At 50.1% G+C, this 26,810-nt stretch overlaps 1 protein-coding gene across 1 annotated transcript in view; it reads right to left on the bottom strand.

Annotated features, from left to right (window-relative positions):
- The window catches only part of ADAM33 (ADAM metallopeptidase domain 33), a 106,108-nt gene extending 82,453 nt beyond the window's left edge, over window positions 1-23,655 (bottom strand). Inside the window, exons 1-2 of the mRNA XM_084855302.1 lie at window positions 23,175-23,655; window positions 16,580-16,662 (exon numbers count right to left, since the gene is read on the bottom strand). Coding sequence (XP_084711428.1) covers window positions 16,580-16,662; window positions 23,175-23,316 — 225 coding nt within the window. The 5' untranslated portion in view covers window positions 23,317-23,655. The remainder of the gene's footprint in view (window positions 1-16,579; window positions 16,663-23,174) is intronic.
- Between the last annotated feature and the right edge of the window lie 3,155 nt (window positions 23,656-26,810).

The raw sequence follows: 26,810 nt of genomic DNA, 5'->3' as shown, positions 1-26,810 counted from the left end.
TCAGTTAGTGCCATGGGGGCGAAGCCAAAGCAAAACAATGGGAAGCAATTATTGTTCACTTACCCGAGCCCACAAATTTGAAGAATCCAGCCTGAACTCAGCAAAGCAAAACAAATGTTGCCAAAGTGGCACTGCTCGTGCAAACTCCAAGCTGGCCATGAACTGGGATACAAGAGGGTGGCATTTGCACAGATCTCTCTCTCTCTCTCTCACACACACACACACACACACAGAGATGCACAGGCACGCACAACACTGTTTTCCCAGAATCCCCCTGGCTCATGCTCAGGGACATGAACTCTAGAGATTGTTGGGAAACGGGGATGAAAGACTAAGTCCCCAAGGCAAAACGTTTGACCCCAAGAATTTCAGCTTCTCTGAGATGTGTGTGTTTGTTTGGAAAACCCACTGAGGTGAAATTGAGGCGGAGATGTCTGTAAAACTCAGAAAGGGGCCATGAGTCGGGTTGGCTTGTGGGAACCCATTGTTTTCCCAGATGGGGAAAATAGCAGCTTCAGAGAGCGATTTACATTGGGGAAGTGATGCAGGGAGAAGGAGGGGGGAATCAAGCCTCCCCCAGTGCCATGGTCCCAACAATGGCACTGCCAGGGTTGAGGGAGCCCCGGGCAAGATTCTCTCCTGGGGGGCTCACCTGCTGCATCCGGTCACTCCGTTGCCCTATAGGCCCAGGGCTGCTCTGGCCACGTACGGTCTTCCCCCACCCTGTGCCACGCAGCATTCAGGGAACGAAGGATGAAAGCGGGCAAAGGCGCTCTGGCCAGAGAAGAGGGTGGGCTGGAGCTCCCCTCAGCACCGCACCCCAGCCTCTTCGGTGCCAGTCTTTCAGTTGCCTTTGAAAGGAAATGGGGTGTCACTGCTCTCTGCCAGGCTGTCCCGTGGAAGCCTTCCAGCCTGTGAGGGCCCAGACCTGGGCCCTGCACTCCAGTCCCAGCAGCCCCACAACACCCTGCCGGTGCTTCTTAAGAAAAGTTAAGGGAACAGGAGACCCACTCCCAGACTGCCAGGGTCTCGTTTCGTTTGGCCTTTTGGGAAGGAACGTGGGAAGCTCCCTTATACGAAATCAGACCTTTAGTCCACCTAGCTCAGTATCACCTGCACAAGCTGTCCCCAACTGGTGCCTTTCAGATGCGTTGGGCTACAAAACCCGTCATCCCCAGCCAGCAGGGGAGGCAGGTGGCTCCGATGTCAGTGGGGCGGTGAATCCGCTCCGGGTGTCAGTCAGAACTCTCTGAGCTCCTTTAGAGTTCTGACTGGCTCTGACTGAAACCCGGAGCGGATCCACCGCCCCACTGACCTAGGAGCCACCCGCCTCCAGTGCCAGCCAGCACAGTCTGACCCAACTGGAACATGTTGGGGACAGCTGATCTAACTCTGACTGGCAATGCCCTCCACAGTGGGCTCCTGCTGGGATGTGGGCCTACCCTTCATGATGGACTGGCTCCCATAGCTTCAGACAGGATCTTCCCCAGCCCTATCGGGAGATGCCAGGACTTGAACCTGCGACCCTCTGCATGCAAAGTATGCACTCTACCTCTGAGCTACAGCCCTTCGCCGTACAGTTGCCAAGAAACATTTGTGGATGCACAGGCAGGGACGAATGCGCAAAGCATTCTGGGTAAGGGCACCGTAATGATGTAATCTCAGGTTTCAAGTCCTTCTTTATTACCCAGGCTGCATTGCACAGCTCATTGCAAAGCTGCAAGTTTGGCCTCTGAGCAAAACATTTTGTGACGTTCCATAGCAGCATCTCCAAGCCAGATTCACTGGGCCCTTGAGGATAGGTCAGGACGCATCCAAATATATAACAAATTAGCCTCCCAGGAGACACCAATCGCTGCTCACAATGCTTACATGCATTCCCTTCCCCAGCCAAATGGGATCTCCTCCCAGCTCTTCTCAACTAGCAGGCCAGGCGTAACTCCACAGTACAGCCCCTCGCAGGACCTCACCCAGCACCTTAAGCCCGGCAGAAGCTCTTGAGTCATTCCCAAAGAATGGCCAACTGTTTTCCAGTGCCTGATAGAGTGAAGGGCATGGATTGCAGCTGAGATATGGAGACATACGGAGGAGGAGAGAAAGGGAGAGAATCTCTTTCGCCCCAGCGGTACTCGGAATGGGGAATATTTGGAGAAAATCATACTTCTGCTGCAAGCTGTGATGCTTTGCCTACAAACGAAGCATCCGTTTGGCCTTCGACAATGGATGCGCCCGATCCCATGTGATCTCGGAAGCCGAGCAGGGTCAGCCCCGGTTAGTACTTGGATGGAAGGCCGCCTGGGAATCAGGCGTCCTGCACTGAGCAGCGGGTGGGACTCGCTGGTCTTGGAGGCCCCTTCCAGCCCTGTGGTTCTATGATGCTATGATCCTTTTCACTCTGGGGGGCTGTGTGCCAGAGCCCATCTGGGAAGACATGTTGGGCAGTAGCCCCGTTCCAGGCGTGGGGCAGCCCTGGCTGAGACGGGGTGAAGCTACAGAAGCAGCCGTCGTCACATCAGCAAGGTAGCTAGTCTGCGCTAGACAACTTTGCCCCTCCTCCCTCACTGGCCCTGATGCCTGGTCCCCCTTCCCAGGACAGTTTCAGCAGGGGATGGGCAACCCTTCTTCTGGGGAGGGCCACATTCTATCGCAGGCCATCTGCTGTGGGCCACATGTCAACGGTGGGCAGGCAGTGGTGGATGGGTCCCCCCTTTTCACTCTCTGCCACCCTGCTTTTCTCTCTCTCCCTCTCCCGTCCCACGCAGGAAGGGACAAACTCATCTTGCCAGAGGTCTGAATTGATCACACGCAAAAGGCTTTTGAAATTGGGCAGAGGGCTGCATGATATTGGGCCGAGAACCACATGCAGCCATAGGATCTCAAGTTGCCCATCCCGGGCTTACAGCATGGAGTTCTCTACCCATCTCTTCCCCCCCACACACATCCCTTGCTTAATCTCAGAGCTTCATTCCCATCACCGTCTTCTAAGAACATAAGATCATAAGAAGAGCCCTGCTGGATCGGACCAAGGGTCCTTCTAGTCCAGCATTCTGTTCACACAGTGGCCAACCAGCTGCCCATGGGAAACTCATAAGCAGGACACGAGTGCAGCAGCACCCTCCCGCCCATGTTCCCCAGCAACTGGTGTACACAGGCATACTGCCTCTGATACTGGAGGTAGCATGCAGCCATCAGGTGTCAGGGTGGAAACTGAGCCGAGGGAACCCCAGAGCAGTTCTGATTCTGAGGAGGAACAGCAATCCATGGGAGAGAAGCCAGCTCACCCCTCACAGGCACAGCAGCTGGCAGAGATTCCTCCTGCCGGCATTCCTGAGATAGATAGTGACCCTGGCAGTGAGAGAATGCAGGAGGCGGGCTTGCTAGACGCTCGACGCAGGCGCAAAGAGCGACGAGCGATGGAGGGCGCGGAAAGGAGGCGTAGCGCCCGTTTGGCGCGCAAGCAACGGCCGCCTCCCGTGGACCCAAGGGAAAGAGGGAGGATCTCTCCCTAGCCCATAAGTTCAGGGTCTACAAATGATTCTCCTTCAAACGGGGATCAACTGCCTACTCGGAGCATAGGCTACTCTGCTGTTCATTGCTTAATCGCTGGTGATTAGCATCTGAAAGAGTCATTAAGTTATAAAAGGATTAAAGCCTTGACAAGAATCCTTTCATCTGTGTCTTGAGTTGGCTATTGGAGTGTACTGAAAGAGGCCGCTAGGGCGCTCCTGACATCAGGCTAGTAACCACTGATAGCCTTCTCCTCCTCCAGGACCCTTTTAAAGCCATCCAAATTGATGGCCATAATTTCTTATGGAAGTGAATTCCATAGTTTAACTCTGCACTGTGTTAAGAAGTCCTCCCCTTTATCTGTCCTGAATCTCCCACTGATCAGCTTCATGGGATGACCCCTTTGGATTCTGGTATTATGAAAAGAGAAAAATGTCTCCCTACTTACCTTCTCCACACCATGCATACTTTTGTACACCCCCATCATGTCTCCCCTTACTCACCTTTTCTCCAAGCTAAACCATCCCAGCTCTTGTAACCTTCCCTCATAGGAGACGTGCTCCAGCCCCTTGATCTTTTTAGTTGCCCTTTTCTGCATGTTTTCCAGCTCTACAATATCTTTTTCTAAGTACCTCTAACTCCATTTGCTCATCTCCCTTATTGCCTTTGCCTGTTCTCTCCCCATTATCAAACTTTAGATTGCAAGCTCCTTGCAGCAGGGAACTGAATTTTCCTTTACACTGTTATGCGCTATTTACACCGTACATGTACATAGTAACAAACAGAAATAGATATTACAGCCAGCAGGCAGGTATCTCCCACACTGCCTGGATTCCCAGCACACTCATATTCTGGCACCCTCTATGACCCCTGAAACTAGTCTTGAACATACAGATTACAGAAGCTGACACAGCTGAAATCCATGGCTCCCCGATTCACTTGTTACGCTGGTCATGATGTGGGTTGTTGTCTTGAGTTAGATCCCTGAAGATCTCTTTCAGCCACAGAAAACCCCAACCCTCAAGCCCATTTGCCACCATATTTCCATTCTCAAATGTCAGCTATGGGCTCTGGAGCGCCTCAGACGCATTGGCACATGGACTGAGACACCGCAACATGGCTAGGAGCACATCTGTCGAGATGATCCATCAGTTTGACCCTGCCTTAACTGCAGTGGCTGCCCGCAAAGAATCCCATGGGATCTGCAGCTTGGTGAAAGTTTAAGATCCGCAACTCCCCTCTCCCCATGCAAACGAAGTTCTTAGGGCTTCCGCGGGAGAGGAATTGCTATTAAACTGATTTAAGTACACTTTTCATGATGGTAATCATCCTGCCCCATACTACAAGGCCGCCTGTGCCCCGTTCAGACCTTCAAAATCATGTCAGCCAACCTTCCCCTACCTGGCGCTCTCCAGATGTTTTGGGGGCCATCTACGTGGCACCGCTTTCAACATTCACGCCATCGTAACTGTGCAGCATTGCAGCTGCAAATTAGCTTCTGCTGTGGTACACACGCGACTTACTGTGGACTTCTCCAACGGAAAAATCCGCTGCACCCTGACCCATGGCCGTTAAAGCGAAGTAAACTGCGGCAGTCGCGCTGCTCTTTTCTTTTCTTTTTAACCTTATTTTAAATGCGCAGCTGCGCAGCCACGAGTGCGACATTTTGGGGTTTAGTGGCTGTTTGGTATTTTGTTTTGTATTTTAGGGGTTCTTTTGTGTCTGCCGTTTCCTCTTTGGTAGGATGTGGGTAGTCAGCTCCTTTGTCACCATGCAAATGTTTGTAAACAGTCACAGCGGCAGTCGCCCAGCCCCGTATGCTCACGATGGTTCACACATGCAAAGTGGCGTGCCCACGTGAGAGGTACGTGCCTACCCATCATTCCAAAATGGATCCCTCTGAGCTTCGGGTGTACGCTATCACTAAGCACGCCTACCCCACGCCCACCGCAAACTGCAAAGTCAGTTCGAGGAAGGGACAGACAGCTCAGCAACCGCGGTAAACTTGCAGCAAGCTAAAAAAATCGCAGCAAAACCACCTCTGCAGAAATCCGCATTTTCCCGGTGAAAACCACAGTCAGGCTGCGAAGTGGCGACTGTGTCGTACGCCCCGAAGGTCCTTAGATCGCAGCAGCCCCGGAGTAAGTGGCTCGGGTAGATGGGGCCCAACCTAGATGGCCTTGGACTGACCGTTGGCCATGCTGGCTGGGGCTGATGGGAGTCGAAGTCCAAAACTTCTGGAGGGCACCAGGTAGGAGAAGGCTGATGTAGGCAGATCACATGGTCGGGGAGGGATTGTCCCCACCCCACCAACCTCTGCATCCAGCAAAAGGCCCGACCAGAGCCCTGTGTTTACACCTGCACCCACAAAGACTCTTCCATGCAGTCAGGAACTCTGGAAAAACTACAGTATGGTGCAGTGGTGAGAGTGTTGGCCTGGGACTCGGGAGATCCAGGTTCTAGTTCCCACTCATTCATGAAGCTCACTGGGTGACTTCGGGCCAGTCATTGACTCTCGGCCTAACCTACCTCACAGGGTTGTTGTGGGGATAAAATGGAAAGAGGAGGAGGATCAAGTAAGCCACCTTGGATTCCTGGCAAGGGGAAAAAAGGTAGGATATAAATGTAAAAAATTTTTTTAACAATATTTATATACCGCTCCTCATCAGAAGATTTCAGAGCGGTGAACAACATGATTTAAGAATAAAACAATGGTTAAAAGAGTTAAAACATTTTTTTAAAAAGGCAAACCTGAACAAAGTGGAGTTTAACAAACCACGGCTAGTCATGCAAGGAAGGCCTCTTGAAAGAACAATGTCTTCAGGAGGCGCCTGAAGGAACACAACGTTGGCGCCTGCCTGACCTCTAAAGGTAGGGAATTCCACAGGAAGGGGGCCACCACACTGAAGGCTCTTTTCCTGGTGGACTCCAACCGGGCCATGGGTCCATGTGGACCCACCAGGAACATGCCTTCTGATGACCTCAGTGACCGGGCAGGTTGGTAAGGAAGGAGGCACTCTCTCAGGTATCCTGGTCCCAAGTTGTTTAGGGCTTTGTACACTAGTGCTAATACCTTAAACCTGGCCTGGTAGCGAATAGGCAGGCAGTGCAGTTCCCTCAGCAAAGGAGTTACATGCTGAAAAGGGGCAGCTCCCGACAACTGTGGAGCTGCTGCATTCTGCACTAGCTCCACCTTCCGGACCAGCCTTAAGGGCAGCCCCACATACAGCGCATTGCAGTAATCCAGTCTTGAGGTTACTAATGCCTGTACCACCGTGGCCAAGCAATCCCTGTCCAGGAGAGGCTGTAGCTGGAGAACCAGCCAAAGCTGGTAAAAGGCACTCCGAGCCGCCGTGACCACTTGGGCCTCCAGCGACAATGATGGATCTAGGAGTACCCCCAGACTACGGACCTGATCTTTCAGAGGGAGTGCAACCCCAACCAGGACAGGCAATGAGCCTATCTCCCGGACCCGAGAACCACTCACCCACAGGGCTTCCGTCTTGCCAGGATTCAGCTTCAGTTTATTGGCCCTCATCCAGCCCATTACTGAGTTCAGGCACTGGTCCAGGACTTGCACAGCCTCTCCTGATTCAGATGTCACAGGGAGCATACTGATGGCATCTAGCTCCAAATCGCCTCATGACTGCTCCCAGCGGCTTCATATAGATGTTAAACAACACTGGGGACAAGATGGTGCCCTGCGGCACCCCACAGCTCACTTGCCAAGGGGCCGAGGAATGGTCACCCAATGTTACTCTCTGAAATCAGCCCCGTAGGTAGGACCGGAACCACTGAAGCACAGTGCCTCCAGTACCCATCCAACGGAGTCGATCCAGGAGGACACCATGGTCGATGGTATCAAAAGCCGATGAGAGATCGAGCTGCATCAACAGGGTTGCACTCCCCCTGTCCCTCTCTCTACAAAGGTCATCCGTCAGGGCGACCAAGGCTGATTCAGTCCCGTAACCAGGATGAAACCCAGACTGAAATGGGTCTAGATAATCAGTATCCTCCAGGAGTGCCTGCAGTTGGTCCGCCACGACCCTCTCAAGTACCTTCCCTAGAAAATGGGTATTTGTGACTGGGCGGTAGTTGTCTAATACCATGTATTATGTAATACATAATGTAATAATAGATAATATAAAATAAAATAAAAATTGTACGTGCATCAGACTCTGTTAAGGCCTTCTGCTGAATGTGTGGATATTGGGCAGCAAGTACAATCCCCCTACGCATATACGTGTGTTTGTGTGTGTGTTCAGGTGATGTGCTTTTGAGGTTTGTCTGGAGCGACCAGGCCTGCTGAGGCAGAGGAAGCTGGTGTCTGCAAACTTGAGAGAATATTTGCCCTCCACCCAACCCCATGTACAGAGTCTCGAAGGTATTCCTTCTGAAAAGGACACTTGCCTAACCCATGTCCGAGAACACGCTAGGGTCACCACTTACACGTCTATATTGGCCCCAGGAGCGTAGCCAAGTCATTTATAGTGTTAGAGGGGCCTAGAGACGCATAATGCTTGCTTAAATTCATTATGGGTGCAATTCCCATGCTAGTAAGCCTCTGAGCATGTGCAGATGTGTCAAAAGGCCAATAACAGCCTTCTTGGTGCATTCCTTACTAATGAGGAGAATGTCTTTATCTCTGATGTGCCTGGGAAGCAAAGCTGTGCCTGAGAACCAAACTCTTCTAGCCTATGCTGAGAATGAACGCTAGGGGTGCATGCTGCTGAAACGCTGCTTATTGCTAACCTGTAGAGTATAAGACCCATTGTACCCAGTGGCTCAGGGTTCAGAGAAGCTGTCTGATCCAACCATTGGGTACGCCTGTGTGCTGTAAGTTACTCAATAAAGTCTCCTTGTAAGCAAACCTCTGAGACTGATTTATCACTAACTTGGCACTTCTAACCTAAGAGTTCAACATCCGCGGCCGGGGCAACAGGTCACCCCAAGAAAGAGGAAATGCACCATCCAAACAAAGACCCAAAAAAGGACACATCGCCGCACAAAATTTGCATGTGCTAATGTACAGGTACAGATGCAGATTTAGAAATAATTACTATAATTTAAACTGAAATATAATACATCTTACCAGGTGACCTGTGTGTCTGATCAGTTTGCCATCCAGGCACTGATGGGCAACTTCAAGACCCCTGCTGCTCTCCCTTCTTATGGGTCTATGTTTAAACCAAACTTGATTTAATGGATGCCTACAAATACAGGACTGTCCTCTGTAAAGTAAGACACATGGCCACCCTAGAACTCAGCCAGGGCCATCCAGTTCAGACCAGCTTAACAACATCTGCCAAAGAAGCTGTTTTTTCATGGTCTGCATTCAGCTCCCTAAAGACCAGGAAGGGTGGAACCCAACTCTTGTGGGGGGGTTTGTTTGTTTTTTCTTTCTCTGCTCGTTGGAGAAAAGATGCTGTCATTTGCAGAATTGTTCTAAAAAGAGCTAGACGATCTTAGTTTCAGTCTTTGAGGAAATGTGGTCTCTCTGTTCTGCTCTGAGGCCTGCACAGATGTGTTCCACACCCAAGTTGTCACCGTTGGTTTGCCATTCTCTGCAGATCTCACAACCCAGAGAATGTTCGACTCTGCTCGGAAGACTTTGGATCTGATGACTTTGGTGAAACACCACACTGCTACCTCATTGGAGAGGGTGCCAAAGAATATTCAGACCTGTCACCTTTAGACTGGGGAAGCTGACTACCAAAATTAGAGCTAAGTTACACCTTTGACACCGTAATGTTGTGTGCAGACATACATGTCTTGAGCACTTTGCCCACTGCAGGTTCGCCTTCGCCCCTTTTTGGCCAGATGTAAAAATTCCCAAACTAAAGCACACCCAGGAGCATTCGGTTCTTCCTGTTTCCAGCAGAAAGTGGCTGCCCAGGGTGATGACTGGACAGTTCTCATGATAATCAAGAAGCCACCTCCCAGCCGGCTGTGCAGAGTGCTGATTGGATGACTTGAAGCAGTATTTCAATTTAAAAAATAATATTTAAAATAAGTATTTTGTGTTCTTTTTAAAGCTCAAAGTCACCAAGGCGGACAAGCCGATATGAGCATATGAGCAAAAGAACGCAAGAACTGAGCATTCTCAGATGCCCACTAGGAGGAGGAAAATTACTGTTCCACGTCTCCTGATGTATGCCTGCAAATATGAAAATGTCCTTACTCAATACTGTTTGGGCAGGGGAAATCATAGCACTGAGCACAAGCAACAGTTGGGAGGAGGTGTTTGGGCCCAATAAATGTTTAGCTGGGTAAACCAGAGGGTGGGAAAAACTTTTTTTTGGAGGGATATGTTGGCCTTCCATCAGAGATCTCATGAACAACAGAGGCCTTACAAATGCCTGTAGCATGGGAAGAGTTTTGTTTCAAAAGATAAAATGAGGAGGCATTGGAGCATCAAAGAAGGGCATTGCCTCAATGTACACTCCGTGGTCAGCAACTGGTATGCTCTGGTTTAAACTGTTTTAAACTGTTAAAGGTTTTTCTATTCTGTTTTATTGTATTTATTACATCTATAGCATAAAATACATGGTTTTAAGTCTTGTGAACCACCCAGAGAGCTTTGGGTATTGGGTGCTATAGAAATGTAATAAATAAAATGAAATAACCATGCTGGGTGCTTGAGAAAAATGCCTTTAAAAAGCCAAAAGCCTGCTTGAGGCCTGGAGAGTGGGTTGAAAACCCACACAGGAGCAAGGCAGACATGTCAGTAGAGGAGCAAAACGTGGGGAAAAGCAGAAATTAACTCCACAGCAGGGAAACCTGCACCTACTCCTGTCTCGGAGCAGCCCTGTTTTAGCACTGGAAGATTACTCACGCTTTACCACTGACTGCTATGAAGTTTGCATTTCACTGCTAAAGAGCAGTGTGAATGGGTCTGGTTCCAAGGAGCTGCTTTTGGCCTTCTGGGCCAAAAAGGTTGGGTAGAGGCATTAGGAGCAGCGGCTTCCCAGCCAAGACAGGCAGATCACATTCCTGGAAAGGATTTGGCCCTCCTTCTCTGCAATTCCCCTAGGTGGCTGAGGGTTTTGCAGCAGGCCTCCTGCGACACGGGAGGAAAACGAGGAGACCCCCGCCCTCCCCAAAATGACATCCCTCTCAGCTGCCTTCCTAAAGAATGCTCGGCACTGGGACGCGAGGGGCGAGTAAAAATGAGCCCAGGAGCTGCCCTGCATTCCCCCCTCACAACTACTTTGGGGCCTATATATAGAAACAGAAACAGACTCTTGCTGTTGCGTGCATGTGCTCATGTGCTCATGTGCTCTCCGCTATCTGTGAAATGTGGAGTGAGCAGAGCAATCCAGGCCAAGAAACCCCAACTGCACATGTTGGTCTCTCTCTCTCTCATGCGTGTGGACAGACACACACACACACACACACACACACACACAACACAACACATTCCCTCAGAGGCGAAAACCATCCCACGTCCAAAACTAAAATAAAATTAAGGAGTGGGGAAATGGATTCAGCAAAGGTGCCGGCAACATAGGTGGGGTTCCACAGGGACTGGCCAAAGTCATGGAGAAGGTCTATCAGCAGCTGTTAGCCACGGTAGCTAAACAGAGCCTCCACGTTCAGTGGCAATCTATCTCTGAAGACCAGATGCCAGCAGGTGGCCCTTGCTGCCCAAATTCCTGGTTAACTGGAGACGCCCGGTTCCTTCCCTCCGGCAGATGTGTTCCCATTCACAGTGTGAATATGACAGGACGCACAACTACCACAGACACAGACACCCACAACCTTTCTTCTTTTTCTAAGTGTGCGTCCTCTTGGATTGCGGCCTCTCATTCTTTTATTTCTTCCTTCTGAGACCTTGAGAAGAAGGCTGAACCCCTGAAAGGTCAGGGTAAGCCTTAAGACCGGGCAACCCAGCCCAAAGAAGTTGGGGCTGGGGGCTCTGCAAAGGAAAACACAAGACCACGCAGACGGGAGCAGCCTCGATTCTCAACGACAGGGGTCACCGGGCTAACAGCAGGCCCCCACACCACTGATCTCCCCAAGTGCATGCCTGGATTTTCACCAAAGGAGTGGATGGAGGCCATTCACTTGGATGGGACATAAGGCCGCTGGTGGTTGATTCATTGCATTTGACCCCTCTTCCTTTTAGGGCCTCAGGGTGGTTCTCAGATAATATGGGGATATGGGGGGAGGATTAATGAAATTCACAAGCCCACCCCTGACTCCTCCCAAAGTTAGCCAAATCATGGCCCAAACCATGCCCCGCCTCCACAGCCTCATGAAAACTAGCTAAGAAGTCTATCACAAGAGGTAAGGGGTGCAGCCAGGCCCCCTCTTCCACCCCCAATAATTAAAGCTCTGAACACAGGTGGATTGCTATAGACAGAGTAAACAAAGCAAGACCAGACTGGGCAGGGGGGGGATTATCCACCCACAGCTTTCCAAAACAGTAGCTAAAGGGGACTATTACAAAAAGCAGGGGGGGGTGACCATGCCGCCACTCCTGCTGCCCCGAATAATTTGAGCACTTTGAAATGTACCATAGAAGTGAATGGCATCCATTCACTCCTATGGAGAAAATCCAGGCACACACTTGGGGAGATCAGTGGCGCTAGGGCCTGCTCTCAACCCTGGTGACCCCCGCCGTGGAGAATTGAGGCTGCTCCCATCTGCGTGGTCTGGCCCCCATCCTTTTTCCTCACAGCAACTCTGGGAGCTTGACGCAGCTAAGGAACAGCGCCTGGTCCAAGGTCACCTAGTGAGCTTCATGACTGATCAGGAGCCAGATCAGCACTCTGTCCATTGCAACACCTGGGTGCCCCAAAGCTGGCCCTCCACCCTTCCCTCCGTGTTGGCCCAGCCCTCACGGGCAGGTGGCCTTCCTGAGGGCCCCTGGAGGGCATCTCTTTCCCCCTGGAATAGCCCTCACAAATGCAAGCCCTCAGTCTGGTGGACGCTTGGCTCCCATAGCTCTGCGGTGGAGGCCAAAGTCCCATGTTCAGTCCTTGGCAGCTCCAGTTAGAAAGGCAGCCGCTGCCAGCAAGAGCAGGCAATACTGGGCTACAGGCAGTCTGATCTGCTATAACGCAGCTTCCGATGCTGTTGTGCAATAAACTAAGATATTTCTCAACATCCTGCTCTCTGGCGTTGGTGTCCTGCTTCTTTGTTGCTTGCCAAGCTCTCGATTTCTCCCCCAGCCCATTTCATGCTTGGTGCTTTTCCTCTTATTGCTCCTCTTCCTTTTCCTAAAATGACGCTTTGAGACTCATTCATGTGCCGAATTGTTTGGGGCCTCCTCCCCCTTCTCGACAGAGTAGTTCTATTTCATTGCTGGTCTTCTTTGTCTAAATTAGGCTGTGCAAGCCCGTTGGGCAGGGCCTCTCTCGCTATGCCTTTTGTGCAAGTGCTGAATGTTTTCTGCATCAGGCAGGCCGTCATCGCTGGGATCGTGGTTAATGTCTTAAACGATCCAAAATCTCTGCTGTCCTGCAGCCGCAAAACAGCTGCCTGCAGAGGCATCACAGCCCTTGGCCACAGGCAAATCCCACCCAAACAAAAGGAGCTATTTAAACAGGAGACGAGAAGGCCAGTCACAGACACCCGAAATCCACACATGCCCCCAATCCAATCTGGCTAAAACAGCACTGAAACACAAAGGGTAACAGCTGGCTGGCTGGCTCGGGGACCCTGGCTGTTCTCATTTCCAAAGGCAACTCAGCTCCCCTGTTCCCATCCGTGCCGTGGCAGATGCAGCTACACCAGTTCTGGTCACTGCACTTAAAAAAGGATGCTATGGAGTGCAGAAAAGAGCAACTAAGGGCGCAATCCTATGCATGTTTATACAGAGAAAAGGTCTACAACTCCCAGCATGCCCCAGCCAGCATAGCTGTAGGCATAGCTGTAAGAGTTGTAGGCCTTTTCTCTGTCTAAATATGCATAGGATTGCACCCTAAAATGATCAAGGGGCTCGGGCAACTCCCCTGTGAGGAAAGGTTACAACAGCTGGGACTGTTTAGCATGATATTATTTACATGTACATTGTACATAGCACATTACAGTATAAGGGAAAACTCAGTTCCCTGCCCCAAGGAGCTTGCAATCTAAAGTTTGACAATGGGGATAGAACAGGCAAAGGCAATAAGGGAGATGAGCAAATGGAGTTAGATGTGCGTAGAAAAAGATATTGTAGCAGTGGAAAAGGAGCAGAAAAGGGCAACTGACATGATCAAGGGGCTGGAGCATGTCTCCTATGAGGGAAGGTTACAAGAGCTGGGACTGTTTCGCTTGGAAAAAAGGAGGGGAAGGAGAGATATGATAGAGGAGTACAAAATTATGCATGGTGTGGAGAACATGGATAGGGACACATTTTTCTCCCTCATAATATTAGAACTCAGTGGGGTCATCCCTTGAAGCTAATTGGTGGGAGATTCAGGACAAATAAAAGGAAGGACTTCTTTGCACAGTGCAGAGTTCAACTATGGAATTAACTATGGAACTATGGAACTACTACAAGACATAGTGATGGCCACCCATTTGGATGGTTTAGAAGGGGGTTGGACAAATTCATGGAGGAGAAGGCTATCAATGGCTACTAGTCTGATGGCTCTATGGTACCTCCAGTACCAGAGGCAGGATGCCTGTGTGCACCAGTTGTTGGGGAACATGGGTGGGAGGGTGATGTTGTACTCATGTCCTGCTTGTGGATTTCCACAGGCAGCTGGTTGGCCACTGTGTGAACAGAATGCTGGATTAAATGGAGCCTTGGTCTGATCCAGCAGGGCTCTTCTTATGTCCTTACCAGCTCCATCTTACCAAGTGGCTGTTCAGGGCAATGGCTGTTCAGGGCAGTGGCTGCAGCGGGCGGAGGGTCTGTTGCAGGCAGCCGAAGAAAGGGGCTTTCCCTCCCCCCAGCACTCTCTTGGTGAAAATTTTACTGCTGTTTTTGACTACAAACTATACAGCTCTTTTCCGATCTTCATCTTCATTTCTTCTATGAGGAATATCTGGAAAGGGCTAAATGCTAGAGAAAAAAGAAAAAGTTTTGGTTTGTTTTTCAAAGAGAGATGAAATGCATAAGGGAGCAACCATTGCAGTTGCTCTTTTATAGATTTCAACCTTCTAAAAAAGAACTACTGTTTTTCTTCAGTCTTTCGCCCCTTTTCAGATATTCCTTCTACTGTCTATGGACAAAAACGTGCAAAAATCTTTTGCACCAAGGTGATACTACAGCAACATAAACCAGACAGACAGAGACTCACGACTTAAGGGTGCAATCCTATGCATGTTTAGACAGAGAAAGTCCTACAACTCCCAGCATTCCCCAGCCAGCAGCATTCCCCATACCTGCTCAACAAAGTGAAAAATCGGTCGACAAATCCAGACTGGGGCCCAGGAATAATTTACTACAGGGCAGACCCAGGAGAGAAAACAACAGAACACCAGCAACAACAGATACAGGAACCAGACCCTGTGGCAGACCCATAGTGCCAACTCTGTCCCCATGTCTACTCTGGCCACACAATCACAGGACCTAAACCTGCCACCCGCAACATCAGGGGTTCACACCCTGCTCATCCTCCAGTGTGACAGACACCATCATTTGCCAGCAATGTCCTATGGCATTCCACATAGGCCAGTACCTATGCAGATGAATAAACAGATACAAGTCCAATCTCATGACAATGTGCAAGAATCAGTGTGGAGGGACATTTCAAGCTCCGCAGGTGGCCATTCTTGAACAAAGGAATGTCAAAGACAGATAAATTGCTGAAGTTCAGTTCATCAAGAGAGTCATCTCTATTTCCTGTGGTTTGAACAAGGGCCAGGGTGTGTGTGTTTTAATTACGCTACTTTTGTTAATCTGTTCACCATTACAACGATCTCCATGTTATCGCCCACCAACAAACAGCAACTGTGACGGTAACCATCTGTACTTTTTACATCTCAGTTCCCTCTGACCACACGGTTTACATTTCTCTCTCCCCGCCCCAGCACATGTATACAAACCTGCCAATTTCAGCTTAACACTTCATGCATCTGATGTAGCGGACCATGTCTGTGAAAGCTTATTCCATAATATATTTGTTCGTGTTTAAGGTACCAAAAGACTCTTCGTTATTTTTTTTAAAAAAACAAACTGGGGCCTCTCTCCTGCCAGATTTAAACACAACCACTTTTCCCACTTTGCTTGACATTTGTTCAGCCCTATGCCCCATTCTCCCCATGATGTTAAGTTTAAATCCTGCCAGTAATTTAGGGCTAGCAAGTGTCAGGGTCTGAGCTGAAATTTCTGGATCTCCAGAAGAAAGAGTACCATCTTAGAGCAACTCCCATCATTCCAAGCCAGCATAGCCCAACACATTTGGAGGGTACCAGGTTGGGGAAGGCTGTCTTAGAGCAAGGAGTCAGAATCAAGGACTACTGGGGTGCAATCCTATGCACGTTTAGACAGAGAAAGGCCTGCGCCGCCCAGCCTGCCCCAGCCAGCATAGCTGCAGGCATAGCTGCAAGAGTTGCAGGCCTTTTCTCTGTCTAAATATGCATAGGATTGTACCTGAAGCCTATTTTCTATTTTTCTTGACAGCTTTTGCTATTTGCTCTGCACCCAAGCACTTCCCCAAATCTCCCAGATCCCATCTTCCTTCCCCACTAGGCTTCACCCTAATCGCACCAGGCTCCACCCCCACATCTCAGGGTCTGAGCCTCCAGAGAACTAGCAACCGTAAGCAAGCGTCGATTTTTGAGATCCACGCACAACAGCCCCAAGAGAAATTAAGTCTCCTTAACTAGAGCTGTAGAGCACTTCCCCCGCTCTCGGCTGCTCTCGGAAGCTAAGCAGGGTCAGCCCTGGTTAGTACTTGGATGGGAGCCCACCTGGGAATCAGGCTTCCTGCATTGAGCAGGGTCTTGGACTCGATGGACTTGTAGGCCTCTTCCAACCCTATGGTTCTATGATACCATGACACTCCAAAGTCCTGAGTTAACACGTATGCACTCCCATTTAGATGAGGGGAAAAAGAAATGGGGAATTGTCGGGAATGAAAACAAACAAAGACAGGACATGAACAGGCATCCATCTGCAGGAGTCGCCCACCTTTTCTGCCACGCTGGCCCCTCGCCTGCTTCGCCCTCCCGAGATCCAGTGTGGAGTGACAAACTCTCCATGCGGTGACAGCCCTGCAAGCAAAAATGGCCATTCAGTTATAAAAGAAAGTGAAACAAATCCCTTCTTCTCTGGGTGCTTGCAGACAAGGCTTTTATCCTGGAATCACCCTGTGTCATTCATGGAATTTTACTCAAGGTCCAGATGACATCTTGTAACACCTCCTGTATTTTCCCACTACTTATTCCATCTTTTTTTTCCTTCACACAAAAAATCCACCAAGGAAGAAAAGGCAGAATAGCTCCACGATGCCTTCTGATTGGGAGTGCAAGGAGCCCTCTGTCTGGAAGCACCCTCTGTCCCCTTCCCAGAATTATTTAAACCTCTCCTGAACCTGTAAGGAGAGACTCATGCCCATTTTACAATTGGCAAAATGGAGGAACAGAAAGCCAATGTGAAGTAGTTGAGGAAAGAGGATCATGAACTGAGATCCAGCTTTTTAGAAACAAATCAACCCAAAGCCCCCCACTTCTCCTTTGTGGTTTTCTTCTGCCCTGCTAAATTTCTGCAAAAAAGATTGAGAACCCAAGAAAAGAACCCAAGAACTCAGAGGCGAGGAGGGGAAGAGACAGCAAAAAATAAAAATAAAAGTATGTTTCTTAGAACCAAGAGAGGAAGGAGATGGAGCATAAAGGCTTTATGAGATGGCATCAACGGAAGCAGATGCTGGCAGCACAAATCAACCACTGACTTGAAAAAATTCAAAACTAATTTGAGAACTTGAAGTACTCAAGGCAGGGGGGTGGCAAGGGATGGGTGCTTGGAATTAGGCCTTTTCGGACATTTGGGGGGGCGCACGCATGTGTGTTGTGGGAAACCTGGGATTGCATCCACTACCCGTGTTCCTAATCTCCGTACACTCATCTGTCTATGCAAGACTTCTCCAACCTGGGACCCTCCGGATGTGTTGGACTACAACTCCCATCATGGCCATGCTGACTGGGAGTGATGGGAGTTGCAGTCCAAAAATCTGGAGGGCCCCAGTTGAGGAAGGCTGGTCTATACATAGCCTACAGGATGATGTGCAGTCCAGATTTCCTAAACGCACCTACACATCCACATTCACTGAACAGCTGAAAAGGGCTACTGAGTGAGTAATTCACACTGATGCTCTCAAACAACAGCAAAGGATTCCCTTCTATACTGATCATGCTGCCAGCCCACAGGGAACTCTACCGCTCAAGCAGGTTGGCTGCACAGACAGTACAGAAATGAAGCATCTTCCTGTAGACTGTCTTACTGCGGCCAAGTATCGCTGCTCACGAGCGTAGGTGTGAACGCACACGGCTCTTCCCAGATCAACTCAATACGTCTCAGAGGAGTAATTTCCATGCCGTGTAAAAAGCAGGCAATCGCTACACGATGGCCACATGATCCCCTGTGTTTACTCCTGAATTCCCCATGGTCAGTTGCCGGGGTGGTCACGCTGGGCTTGCCTGCGAGCATTTTAACCCACTTTATTTATTTAATTAAAACATTTTTACACCGTCTGTTAGCTGGCATAAGCTCCAGTTGTGTGGCAGTCCCTGCCGTCGAGCTCACAATCTAAAAGATGCGACACGAAGAAAAGGGGGTGGGGAGGGAGGAGGAAAAACCCAAGCTCAGGCACCAGTTCTGAAAGTTTACACTGTGCCTTCTCGGGCTTGCGACCTCGGGGCTGGCGTGCGATCGCCAAAGCAAACATCACCGCAAGGTGCAGGGCTGTTTTCTTGAAAAGATCCCAAAAGAAGACCTCGTAAGTCATCATCGTCCGTGCTGACATCTTTAGACACATCCCAGGCAACGAAGTGGTCAAACCCATAGAGCTAAGAAAAGGTGAGAGAGAGGCCTGATCAGAAAGGCAGCCAAAATCTGTGGAACCCTGATGCAAGCCCCTGCACCTCACAGGGGCCAGCACTCACCTGGAGACGGGAGGTATCAATGAAATTGCACCGGGCCTGATACTGCTTGTCCAAAGAGAGAGTGAGAGAGAGAACAGCCCTTCTAGCCTCACCTCTAGGCCCAGGGGGATAGGAAGTAAAGCACAGTCACTCCAGTCTCTGTGACATCCACCAAGATGAGTAGCTGAAGCTGGTTTATTTGTTTATTCATTCATTGAATGAATGAACCCACCCCACCCTCAATTCAAAATTCCTTGGATAGCGTAAAAAGGCGATTTAGGGAGAGTGAATCTCAAAGGGGCCTTAGCACCAGGCTGCACAAGCACAGACTTCCGCTGCAGGGCCGTCCTGCGGGCCAGCTGGAATCCCCCGGGATTCATTTCCCTTTGCAAGTGCTATTAAAATGAACAAGATTTCCACACGTTCCTGCAGGGGTTAATTTAAAAAAAAGTTGGGAGAGGAACAGAAAGGAGAAGTGCTCTGGGTTTACCACACGAACAATGAATCATCTCGGGTGCTGTGGCTTGCCACACAGCACTGGCCATTTTGGCCCCATGCCATCCAAGATTTGCCACCAAAACCCTTTTTCAAAAATGGTCGTCAACATGGCCCGGGACACCATCTGTGTGAGATGTCACTGCGGGCCAGACCCACCTTGCAAATGTTCCTCTTTTCAGGCCAGCAAGGAGGAGGGCAAAGTGGCCCCCTCCACTATTTTGGAAAAGGGGTAAACCTTAGATAAACACACCATTTTGCACTGGACTCCCTCCAAATCCCCCAGAAACCACCAGGCTCCTCCCCCAGAAACCACTAGGGTCCACCCCTCCACTTCAGACTCCACCCATGGACCCAAAGAGCTCTGCCCCAGGCCCTGTCCAGAAAACACTTGCAGCCCCATAACCATGTGGTGGACCCACTGCTGACCGACTTGTAATGCTTTGCATTCATACCCGGAGGTATTAGAAGTGGGTTAGGGGTTTGAATCAACAGGAATCTTTGCATGTTCTTATACAGAACTTTTCCTAAGTGTTCCACTTTAGTATAGGTTTCTCAGTAAATCTTATGACACCCCTGTAAAGGAGGCCAGCGTTTGGATTTTCAGACTGCAGATGGAGGGCTCGTGCCAAACATGGAGGAGGGAACTGCAGAACAGACGTCCTAGCTTAGAATCATAGAAAAGAAAGGTTGGAAGGGGCCTACAAGGCCATCAAATCCAACCCTCTGCTCAGTGCAGGAGTCCAAGTCAGAGCATCCCTGAAGGTGGCTGTCCAGCCTCATCTTGAATGCCCCCAGCATGGGGGAGCCCACCCCTTCCAGAGGCAATTTTGTTCTCAAGTTAAGAGCTTGTGCTTGCAGCTCAAGCTCCTAGCTATGAGTAAATCAAGAGTCTGAGGTCCAAAACTGGAATACTTTTAAGTCCATACCTAGCAGCTGCATCTGTTTTAATTTTCATTTTTACTCTAGAGTAGGCACAGGGACCCTGATTTGGATCAGGACCCTCATGTGGGGACACTAGGGACAGGGCTTTTAAGGTCTTGATCAGGGCCCCTGTGTCTGATTCAGAGTAAAAAAGAAATGAAGGCCTAGCTGCTAGGTAGATTTAAAGCAAGGTCTGTTTTGGCCCGGAGTGATGGTCATAGCTGAAATGCATGTGTGAACGTGAGTGTGGTGCCTTTTCCTGCCTTCCTTCAAAGCCCTCCCCAAACCCCACTTTTCTCACATGGCTTTTGGTGTGTCCTCTCGCTCTGCATTCCCAGCTGCAAGCAAGCTTTACGCACTTGCAACTCTGCCTTAGCCCATGGTCTTTCCACCCTCCCCCCCCCCCTCGCTCGACCATCTCCCCATTGTCTGCTTCTGGCTGGAAGTTCTTTGGGAACAGGGGTCTGTCTACATTGCTTATGTGGGTCTGTATGAATTACACTGATGGCACTGTAGGAGTAACAACACCTGAAATCAGCAAGGACGGTGCTTGGCTCACTTCCTTGAGTCACCCATGGCACCACAGGTACCTCATTTGCTCCTGCTTCTTTGCACTAGGGCTGTGCTGATGCGATGGGCATGCAGGATGTGGAGGGCCCTGCCACGGGACAGGGGGCTGGGCCAGATGGGGCCCTTCAGGGCCCCTTTCCAGGACTTCTGTGATGATGCCCCATTTCTACTATGCAAAGCCATTTGCAGTCCTTTAACGAGGTTCGGCATGTTTTGTTGGATGTGTCTCATTCAGTGTCTTCTTTTTCCTTATTATTTCGGTGTATAATGATTCAGTGCCATACTTTTTTTTAACAAAGGTGGGGAGAAATGATCCACAGTGAAAACCCTTTGCAATGTGTCTTCTTTCACTGTAAATAAGATGTGTCCACTTAGATTTAATACCAATTCTTAGTTCAGAGTTACGCAGCCAGGTGCCTTCCAAATGTTTTGGACTACAACTCCCACCAGCCCCAGCCAGCATGGCCCAAGGTGAGGGATTCTGGGAAATGTAGTCCAAAGCATCTGGAGGATACCAAGTTGTTTATCCCTGTCCTAGCATAAGGAATGCACTAGACTGATGTTAACCATCAACAACTTTCATTAGAAGCTTTACAAATCTCAGGTTTTAATGCATTCCCACAGCTTATAACATCAAGTTCCTAATTTCCTACACAGTGACTAATTTTTAAGATGTTGGCCACAAACCACACCCTGTGACCAGAAGAATGGACCCCCATATGGCCATATCCCACCCGGGTGGTTACTCTGTGTGATGACAAAACTGCACTCTGCGTGGGCACAAAAACATCCCCTATGGATGCGTCACGTGTCCCAGGATGGAATCCAGGCACACACAGCCTACGCTAGGAGTGTCATGATGACGCCCTGGCTCAAATTGTACTTTGTCTTCTGCAACTATCATGTATGTCTGCGTGTGTAGCAGTGATGCAGGGGTGTTCCATGGATTTACGATTCTGGCAAGGCCTGGTTGGCAGTTATATGGGCAGGAGTGATGGGGAAAGGCTGCTCTCAAGCAAAGTTAGCAGCCCTGTTTGAAAGACCTGTGGAGGGAGGACAGGATGAGCTTTGCTGCTGCCCTGCCTCACAAGGGTTAGAGAGAGGCCAGGCAAACGCTTCTGCATCCATCCCAAACTAGACCATATAGAGTCATAATGGAGCACGGCCAGACCCTGGCAGCCAAGAGGCAATGTGGAGCGGGAAGGAAGGAATTCCCCCGGAAACAATTCAACAGAAGCTAGAACATCAGCAACCACACAGTCCGGCAGCCCGAAGAGGCTCTCACACACGGGACCATCGGAAGCTGCCTTATACTGAGCCAGACCCCTGGTCCACCAAGGCCAGTATTGTGCAAAGGCACACACTTTCCCCATCAGCAATGCTGCCCATGGCTCTTCCACCAATATGCACAGCACCTCCTAGACCCAGAGGCCCAGGTGAAGGGCACTAAACACCCCTATATAGGCTTCCAGGTACAGGCCACCCCCCCACCAAATGTAAGCTTCCATCATCACACACACACACACGGTGTCAGTGTGAGCCACTCTCCCCGGAGCAGCCCATCCCGTAATGTGCTGCACATAGAGCAGTGTTTACATCCCCTGCCCTGAGAATCATTCAAGCTTCCTCTGAACTCCTAAAACGTTAAAACAGGACTGACTTGATAACTGATGGGGTTGAAATCAGGCCCCAGGCATCAGTAATGTTTTGCTCACCATCTGCAGTGCCCAGATGCACAGGGGAGGGTCACCCAGAGGAGGACTTCGGAGGTGGGATCACCAGCCAAGCCCCGGAACTTTCCTCTACTGCATCCAGGAGTGCATCTTGGGACAGACCCCGCACTAGGGCACCTTCTAAATTAGTGGCCAACAGTCATGTCTTGGAAGGGTCTCCTCATTTGTGCCAGATACCAAAGTGAGAGCCCCACACACACACATTCCAAAGCTAGGAGGGCTCCCCCACAGAGAGCCAGAAGCCCCCCCCCCCCATTGCAGAATCATAGAATCATAGAATAGTAGGGTTGGAAGGGGCCTACAAGGCCATCATGCACCCTCACCCCAAATAAACAACCATGTTCAGCCTTTCTCCCGTGCTCAGATGCCAGAGGGGCACCCGTTCACCCTAAATTCCTCAAGTTTCCCCTAAATACACTAAGCCATAACCTCACCTCAAACGTGAGCAATCATGCCAAGACCTTCTACAGTGCCCAGATGCCAAGGTGAGGGGCACCACATCCTAGCTAGCAACATTCCTCACCCCGATCCACAACCCTCTGTCCCACCCCCAAAATACCCCTTCACATGTACAGAAGTATCCCTTACTATGACTGGCCCACAATCCCACCTCCTCAAACAGCAGCAAGACAGCTCACTCTTTCCCGCCCGCCCAGACGCCAGGGTGAGAGGCCCCCGCAGCCAAAAATACCCCCCCCCCGCCACCACCACCACCACCACCACTCTCTCTGTTTCGGATTCAGCCTCCCCCAATCTCGGATCTACATTGACCTCTTAGCCAGCTTCTGCTTGCTCTCGCAAGGGGCAACGTGGTGACCCACCCAGCCCCCATTTCCCAGCGGGGATGGGGAGGGGAGAACAGGCTCCCCCCGACACTGGCTGGAGCGCTTTCCCGGGAGATTCCGCCTTGCCGTTCTTCCTTACCTTGCGCTTCGGCGGTGTCCCCATGGCTGGAGAGGAGGAGAAGCAGCAGCAGCAGAGACCGGGACAAGGGCGAGCCGTGCCCCCCAGAAATCCCCTGCAGCTCCCCACAAGCGCAGCTCTGGAGCCGGGCTCCCCTCTCCATGCCAGTCCGGTCCCCAGCGCGTCTCCTTCACGCCCCTCCTGCGCTCTCAACTTTCTTCGTCTCCTCGCATTCCTCTCTGTCTCTCTGAATCTCTCTCTCTCTCTCTCTCTCTCTCTCTCTCTCTCTCTGCTGCCCTCTCGCTTTTCCTTCTCCAAGACAAAAACAACAAAAAAACCCCTCCTGCTCTAGAAAGAAAAAAACCCTCCTGTTCTTTCGGCCCGTGCGTAGCTGTGTTCTTGGCTGTGTTCTTTGGCTGCCTTCTCTAATGAGAACCACATGCCCCAGAAAGCCCACCTCTCCTCTGAAGCGCTCATGCTCCCCGCGACCCCACCCTGCAAGGAGGTCCCAGCTCAAAGCTCTCTCCACCCCAGCCCCCCCTTCACTCTTCCAGCAATGCGCACACGCGCACCAGTCCCCCGAACGCCATCATGCTGAGCCAGCGCGCACCGGTGGTTTTGGCAGGAATCAAGTTCAACGTTCGAGATCAGAGGTGGCCAAAGAGCTTTGAGGCAGACAGCTGCTGCGGAGCTGGTCCTCAACGAGGCCCATCGGAGCTCCCGCTCAGCAACCGTGAATGCCGGAGTCCAGGGGCAGGATCCAGGGGGGTCATTCCATTAGCGCAAATGATGTTGCGCTAGCAGAAACTAGCTTCTGAACTATGCGCAAGAGAACAATCAAACTGAAGTCACATTTGCACAAGCGCAGTTGTGCATGCAGTTGTGCATTATGCCCGCGCAACACATTGTGCAACCAGTTGTACAACCGGTTGCACAACAGCTTGCACAGCCTGTTGCGCAAGCATAATGGGGAACCACTTGTGCAACGGAAAGATTCAGTGGAGCTCTGATAGCGCTATCTGAATTTGCAGAATGTCACCACTGGATACTGCCCCAGATACGCACATGTACGAGAAACAATTAAACAAATTGCAAGAAAGCACTCTTTCTCCTATTTTAATCCATGATCCCTGGGCTAAATGGGCATGCATGGGAGTGACTGTTTACGTAGTCTTCCAGCTACAATGCCCATGATGCAGTGTGACTGATTGAAACCAGCTTTTTAAAAGATCTGAGCTTCCACAGAGGGCTTTTTCTCTCTACCACAACTGGCACAAAACAACCATCCCGGATGAGGTGAGGCCAGATTCAGCCACCATTCTGTGCAGGGTGAGCTAATCTGGTCCCTCAGCTGAATGGGCTTCAATGTGCTTCCTCTGTGCTGGAAATATTCATGTTTTCAAAGTGTTATCATTTAGTTTTTGCTCACCCTGAGCGACTGAGGAGGGAAGTAGGAAGAAAGGAGGAGGTAGGAAGACTGAGGAGGTAGGAAGACTGAGGAGGTAGGAAGACTGAGTAGGAAGAAAACAAAATTTATATGGATTAATTGCTGTCCCAGTTCATGTCTCTTTCCCAGTGTCTAGGGCAGTTCCTCTGTTTTGTTTTTCAGAAATTTGTTTGTTCCATTCTGTGGTGTTTGTGCCGTTGGAGAAAAGTTAATACATAAGTTAATATATAAGATCTTCTCAAACTGGGGAGAGGTAACGAGTGGGGTACCGCAGGGCTCAGTCCTGGGCCCAGTGCTCTTCAACATTTTTATTAATGACTTGGAGGAGGAGGTGCAGGGAATGCTGATCAAATTTGCAGGTGACACAACATTGGGCGGGATAGCCAATACTTTGGAAGACAGAAACAAAATTCAAAGTGATCTGGATAGTCTGGAGCGCTGGGCAGAAAACAACAGAATGACATTTAATAGGGATAAATGCCAAGTCCTGCACCTAGGAAAAAGAAACCAAATGCACAGTTACAAGATGGGGGAGACTTGGCTCAACAACACTACAAGCGAGAAGGATCTTGGAATTGTTGTCGATCACAAGCTGGATATGAGCCAACAATGTGAGCCCAAAGGCAAATGCTATTTGGGGCTGCATTAGTAGAAGCATCGCTTCCAAATCCCGGGAAGTACTAGTTCCCCTCTACTCAGCACTGGTTAGGCCTCATCTGGAGTACTGTGTCCAGTTCTGGGCACCGCACTTTAAGAAGGATGCAGGCAAGCTGGAGAGGGTTCAGAGGAGGGCAACAAAGATGATCAGGGGACTGGAAACAAAGCCCTGTGAGGAGAGATGGAAAGAACTGGGCACGTTTAGCCTTGAGAAGAGAAGACTGAGGGGAGAGAGGATAGCGCTCTTCAAGTACTTGAAAGGTTGTCACGGAGAGGAAGGCCAGGATCTCTTCTCGATCATCCCAGAATGCAGGACATGGAATAATAGGCTCAAATTCCAGGAAGCCAGATTCCGGCTGAACATCAGGAAAAGCTTCCTGACTGTTAGAGCACTACAACAATGCAACCCATTCCCTAGGGAGGTGGTGGGCTCTCCCACACTGCAGGCGTTCAAGACGAGGCTGGACAGCCACCTGTCAGGGATGCTCTGACTTGGATTCCTGCATTGAGCAGGGGGTTGGACTCGATGGCCTTGTAGGCCCCTTCCAGCCCTACTATTCTATGTTTCTATAATTCTAAGCCTAGCTTTAAACTCAGCATACGCTTAACCAACAAAATGCCCCCAAACAGAATTCAGACTGAATCTTCTTGTTCCCTTTTTTCCAGTTCCGGATTCTTCTGCTGCATTGTCTGAAACTTACCACCAACTTGAAGAGTCTGCTTACAAGTCGTAACTACATGAATATTTTGTATTCTCGCACTATCAACATTCTTGTGACATTTCACCTTTTTAATGTTGAACCTTTGTGAGCCAAGCCATCGTACGTTCTCGGGCTATTTTAATCCTTAATCCGCTGCAGCCCTGGACTGAACACAAAAGCACAAGAATGACTATGCAGACTTTAAGACTACAAAACCCATGATACAACTTGATGATGATACATGCACTACAAATGTGCACGCATTATCATCATCGAGGAACATTTGGGCCATTTATTGAAAGTGTAGGGGAAATGACAAATTGCTGCACAACAGGAAACCTGCAGTTCCAAATTTGGAAATGAAATTAAAAAATGAAACTCCCCCAGCAGGATTTTTTCACATATCTAGTTTAAGAATTTATCTCCTCCTTAGTCAGCCAAACAGTGGAGGCCAGTCCTGGTGTTCATAACTGCAATGGAAAGCACTACCCAAGAAGTCTCATTAACCAGTTGCAGGGAACTGTGATGTCCTCACAACTGAAGTACTAAGTAGGGAACGGTATTTGGATCCTCCTGCAACCTCAGTGAGATTCAGTGATGGAGGGAGCAATCCTATGGCCTCTAGACAACAGCTAGACAGCCATAGGATATCTGGTTTTCCAGGAACCGACCTCGCCCCACTTCCACGCTGCCCTGGAGGCAGCGCGGAACAGCCCCATCCTCCACGCTAACAAGAGGAGTACAGAGCAGCCGAAAAGGGGCGTATCTGGGGGCGTTCCGGGGCGGGGAGGGTGGAAATGCCTGTACGACACATCCAATGTGTCATGCAGCAGCCTCCTCCCCGGCTCTGCC

Source organism: Heloderma suspectum, chromosome 5 (assembly GCF_057233095.1).
Source record: "Heloderma suspectum isolate Gila_16-S chromosome 5, 16-S_ref, whole genome shotgun sequence".
Classification (NCBI taxonomy): Eukaryota; Metazoa; Chordata; class Lepidosauria; order Squamata; family Helodermatidae; genus Heloderma; species Heloderma suspectum.
The sequence above is the reverse complement of the archived record's forward strand: the minus strand, read 5'-3'. Positions and strand labels throughout refer to the sequence as shown.